Raw genomic sequence first — 5,561 nt, 5'->3', positions numbered from 1 at the left:
CAGCCTGGTTGAAAACTTTTGGTGGCCCCCAAGAATTTTCAGTGGCAAGCATTCAATCCCCACTGATTTCTGTGGTGTGGTCCAGTTGAGCTTTGCATCTCCCTCATTTTACGTTCCATACCATAAAATTATCTCACAAAATTAATGGAGGTGTGGATATAACACTCACATCATGGTGAGGCCCACATAACTTGATGACACCAACACACCGTCGAGGTGGGTGGTGTGTGGCACACAACGCAATCCGCTTCCATATTTGAAATGTGGGCCCACAAATGCTATTTCTTGTGTGACCAAAAGCTTTCAATATTAGTCTCCCATCATAATGTGGGGACCACATTAATATACCACCTCTCTCTCTCTCTCTCTCTCTCTCTCTCTCTCTCTCTCTCTCAAATAGAAGATTAGACGCCCTTAAACCAAAAAAAGAAAGACAAAACATAAACATTAACCACCACATCATGGCATAATCACACAAGTGCGCACATTAGTACCACTCCATGCACACCTCTACTTAAATTAGAGCTTAATCAAAGACTACTTAACCATCTTAATCACTCTTGTGATTCACTATCATCTGTCTAAGCCCTTTAGCATACTCTAGCAACCGATTTCCGCCTGGTGTAATCTCCTTCACTTCCTTTTGATCTTCAAAATCTTGTAGCCATGAATGGAACCGAGGAAATGTGCTCGGATCGACAAGCTTCACCCCGGCAACCTCTTCAAAGACCCATAACCAATACGAGCCGCACCCTATGACAATATCTAGGAGACCAATACCGTCGCCCCCGAAGAATCTCCTCTCTTTGAAGAACCCGTCTCGAAGCTCATCTTCGAGCAACTTTAGGTTGTTGAAAGCCTGATCGACAGCCGCCTTTTGCTCTTCGCCGGTCAGTCGAAATACGTCCCCCACCGCCGGGCCTAACTGCACCATTCATTGGAATTGTGTAAAGTAGTGGACAATGAGGGGAGAGAGCAATATGCATAGGGTCAACAATGGACCACCTTGGGCTAGGCCAGACTGGCCCTGCCCGAGTCCAACATAGGCCTAGCAGAGTTAGGGGTGCACACAGTTCGGTTTAAGTCCGGTTCTGGGGTGAAACTGGATAGCTTGCCCCCTAAAACTGAATTGGAACTAGACCGTAAAAAACCGCTTTGGTTCCATGGTTCTAGGCTAAAAATTAAATATTTATTGACCAAGGGGTCTAGTTATAGGTTCAGTTCGAGGGTTGGGTTCTAGGGTTTGGTTCTAGGGTTTGGGTCACGGTCCGACTCAATTTTACAGAACCCCAAACTGAGAACCAAACTAAACTAACCGGTTCTTTGATTTTTGAAACTGGAACTAGTGCACTTCAAAACCGGACCAAACTGTGCGGTCTGGTTGGTTTCAGTCCGGTTTACCGGTTCTACTAGTTACTTATGCACCCTTAAGCAACCTATGTCCAAGCCCAAGCCCAAGTCCAAAAGTTTGATTGGGGCCAGTCCAATTCAGCCTGGCTTGAAAGTTGATAAAATCCTTATTTGCTACTTGAATGTTCTTAATCCATCCATTGATCAAGTGGGCCACACGTACGCAGAGAAAATACACATTTTAGAGGAAAGAAACTAAGGGTCTACCTTCAAGATGGATGGATTGCCTAATTGAAGATCACAATAACATATTTATAGGATGTGAGATATACACGTATGAATTCGGTTCAGCCAAGTTAGGCCGAGCCAGGTAAGGCCATCCATGCAAGGCCCCAGCCCAGCCCATGGACCACAGTAAGCGGGTCCAAGCCCGAGTCGACTCAACTCAAAATCTGATTAAGACGAGTTGACTCACTGAGTTTTAGGACTATGAGGCATGCAGGTGTCTCCCACCATTTAATGAAGGTTGGCAGGAATCTAGCAATTATTTCAAAACATGAATTCTCAGAAGACGATTCTAATGTGGGTGTTAAGATTTCCGTGACCCATCAGGTTCCACGTGGCATACGTGTAGGGTCTATACAATGGTCCAATTTATGGGCCCACATTATGGATAGAGCATATCCCAGAAAACATACTGATGATCAGATCATCCAAGTGCTGGGATCAAATGGATAGTTAAACAAGAAAATACTGAGTGGTCCAAATTCGATGGCCAATATCAGACGGCTAAGATCATTAGATCAGTACTAATTTCTGGAGATGCTCCGATCGATTGAGCCCTTGACATAATGTAGGCTAGTGTAAGGGCTTCCTTTGATAATAGATGGACAGGATGAGCTTGGGCTCGATTTTTAATGGCCCATTTTCATCTCTATCAAAGGTGGACCACTGAGATTTGTCAAATATTACGAAAATACCATCATCATTACAAGGCAAGGTTCCTCGGCAAGCTTGTAGAAAAAGCATATTTTACAAGTATGTGTGTGAGGCAGTTATGAGTGCATGAAATCCACACCGTCCATAATGTCTCACTCCTCATGTTCTTCTTGTAGCCAAACAATCAGGCTAATCTGAACTCATGTGGGCCACAATATTAACATCACACCTAAAACATCTAAAATCAAGTGTGGCCCACTTATAATAGCCTGATTCTTGGAGTGTCCATTCATCCTGCTAGGTCACATTTTATGAATGGACTAGATCCCATCTAAAAAAATACAGTGGACCCCACACACGATTTGAAAGGTCATACGGTGCACACTGCATCCCAACTGTTCCTACAGTGTGGCCAATCTGTGTTTTGGGTCAGTCTGATTTTTTGCATACGAGATAGACTTCAAGGGATACACGTTATGGACGGTGTAGATATACGTAAAACATCATAGTGGGCCCCACACTCACAATAGTCGAACCAGGAAACAAAAAAGGACGGGACATGCTTGCAAAAAATCCTAGCCGTTATTTAGTTTACCTTTTCATCAGCGAAACGGGACCAGAAGCGCACGACCGCTCTTTCGTATGGGCCATCGGGCATGATGGGGTTCTCCTTCCACGTCTCATCGATGTATTCGAGGATAACGGTCGACTCGACAACCGGTTCGTTGCCATGCAAGAGAACCGGAACCTTTTTGTGGACCGGGTTACAGAGCAAGAGCAATGGGCTTTTGTTGGTCAGATCTTCTTCTACGTACTCAAAATCCACACCCTTGAGCTTGAGAGCGAGTTGGACTCGGTGAGTGTAAGAACTCGCCCACATCCCTAGAAGCTTCACACGTGCTGGATCCATTGCACACGTTTGTTGCTTTTTCTGGTCTGGTCCCTTTCTCGTGTCTCTATTTATAGTTGAGAAGTAGGGTGGGAGGATAGTAATATGTATGATCCTGAGCCGTGGATATTTACAGCATACTCGAGCCTGAGATTTATTTTATTTGGGTGTTTGGACAGGTGGGGCCCATTTGTTGACGATCTAGACTGATTGTCTGATACGCCTGCAATAGACTGTAAAGAAGAAAGTAATATATGAACGGTCCATATTTGGCTATGAGCTTCCAATCTGGATGATTTCTATCCACGTTGGGGCCCACCATGGTAGCAGCCTGGACCACTGATCCATGGACCCCACTCGTCCATTCTCACTGTACACGTGGGGAGCATGAATCTTATCCAGTTCAATGAGAAAAGATGGACCGTCAAAATTGTATATGATTTAACGGTTGATATTCAACAAACAAATGTCCACTGATCTGTGATTCAGATTGTCCGATCAATCTGACATTTGGGGAGGAAGCTCCAAGATGTTGTGCGACGAAGGATTTGGACAGTTTTGAAACGAGGGACATGGATGCGATATATTCTTTGAATGTGCCATGCATACGGATGGTCATACTCTTGCATAGTACCTGATCTCAGCGGGTTAGGTGAAAACCGGACTCGGATTGCGTCCCACCCCCGCCCGTCTTCAGCTGGGAACGGGCAGCAGCTTTGAGTGGCCACAGTGATGAATGTGATGTATGGGTCTTATCCCCACCGTCCATCCATTTTTTGTATCATTTTAGGGTATAATTCCAAAAATGAGGCAGATCAAAGGCTCAAGTGGACTGATTAAACTCTCACCGTTGAAAACTTCTTAGGGGTCACGGAAGTTTTGGATGGAGCTGATATTTATTGTTTTCTCTTCGTCCAGGTCTACGTAACTTTATGAATATGTTAGATGGAAAATAAACATCACGGAGGGGTTTCAACGGTGAGAATCATTATCACCGCTGCTTCCTGTGGTGTGGTCCGGTTGAGCCTTGAATCTTCCTAATCTTTGGGTTTATAACCTAAAAGGATACGAAACAATTAATGGACGGTGTGGATAAGACCCATACATCACCTTGGCCACTCAAATCTGCTGCCCGCTCCCAGCTAGGACGCAATCCGCGTCCGTGAACAACCACGAGATTGAGCAGATATCCAAGGTTGATTCAGGCGGCAGCTTTCCGGAGTCAACTCGCTTTCACTGTAGAAAGGTAATATTTTTGTCTGGTCTCATCAATTATCAGCTTCTCTCGTCCCTAGTAATTAATTATTATTATTTTTAAAGCATAATCATAGTTTTTGCTCTACCTTCCATCTCGAAAACTGGTAAAATTCAATCGCTTTTCAGGCTAAAACTCTGTAATCCCCGTCGTTTTTTGTTTTCGGTTTTTTTTTTTTTCTAAGGTATGGGATCCAAAATTAACCAAATTCTGTTTTTTGTTTTTAGTTTTTAGTTTTTTTTTTTAAGGTATGGGATCCAAAATTAGCCAAATTCAAATCTCAAGTATACCACATACAGAAAATAATGGGTTAATTGTGAACATCATTATTTTACTTAAGGTTTGGATATATCCCATTTTCAGGCTGGTGCATGTTTGGTACATGGAATAAAATGGTATTAAATTGTATTACATGGAATTAACAATGTTATTGCGCAATGATTGCATGTATGGAAATACCATTGTATTTTGGGAAAAAATTTATGATAAGGGGAAACACTGGATTAAATAAAATTCTGTTTAGTGGACCATAGAATTATAATCAACGGATCAAATTCACAACAAATGTCATTCACTTGTACACATATATAACTAGAATGTCACGTGTAAACGGTGCATATGGATGGACGTCATGGATAAATGGGAAGCGGATTGCGTAGTGAGTAACTTCACTATGCTTATCATACTGAGTAAACTCTGTGAGGTCCACCATGATTTATGTATTTTATCCGCTCCATCCATCCATTTTCCAAGATAATTTTAGAGCATGAGCCCAAAAATGAAGCATGTACAATATTCAAATAGACCACACCATAGGAAACAATTGACTTGAACTTCTATCGTTAAAAATTTCTTAAGGGCCACAGAAGCTTTGGATCAAGCTTCTATTTGTGTTTTCTGATCATCCATGTCTGTATGATCTCATGAACAAGTTGGATGACAAATAAACATCATTGTGGGGCTTAGCAAGGTTTCAATGGTGAAAATCATTATCTCCATTGTTTTATGTGGTATGATCCACTTGATCTTTGGATATTCTTCAATTTTGGGCCCAACTTATAAACACCCCACTCAGGCTAGCAACTTGATAAAATACGGATGATTCTTAGGAATTAAACCTGAACCCGA

General features: G+C 42.5%; 1 protein-coding gene across 1 annotated transcript; it reads right to left on the bottom strand.

Annotated features, from left to right (window-relative positions):
- Positions 1 to 443: 443 nt before the first annotated feature.
- Positions 444 to 3,229, bottom strand: LOC131251168 (probable glutathione S-transferase). Its single transcript, XM_058251718.1, has 2 exons — positions 2,885 to 3,229; positions 444 to 925 (listed from the first exon to the last, which is right to left on the bottom strand). Exons 1-2 carry the CDS (start codon positions 3,197 to 3,199, stop codon positions 551 to 553), a joined length of 690 nt encoding a protein of 229 aa, XP_058107701.1. The 5' UTR covers positions 3,200 to 3,229; the 3' UTR covers positions 444 to 550.
- Positions 3,230 to 5,561: the final 2,332 nt, after the last annotated feature.

This window comes from Magnolia sinica, chromosome 7 (genome assembly GCF_029962835.1).
Source record: "Magnolia sinica isolate HGM2019 chromosome 7, MsV1, whole genome shotgun sequence".
Lineage (NCBI taxonomy): Eukaryota > Viridiplantae > Streptophyta > Magnoliopsida > Magnoliales > Magnoliaceae > Magnolia > Magnolia sinica.
The sequence above is the reverse complement of the archived record's forward strand: the minus strand, read 5'-3'. Positions and strand labels throughout refer to the sequence as shown.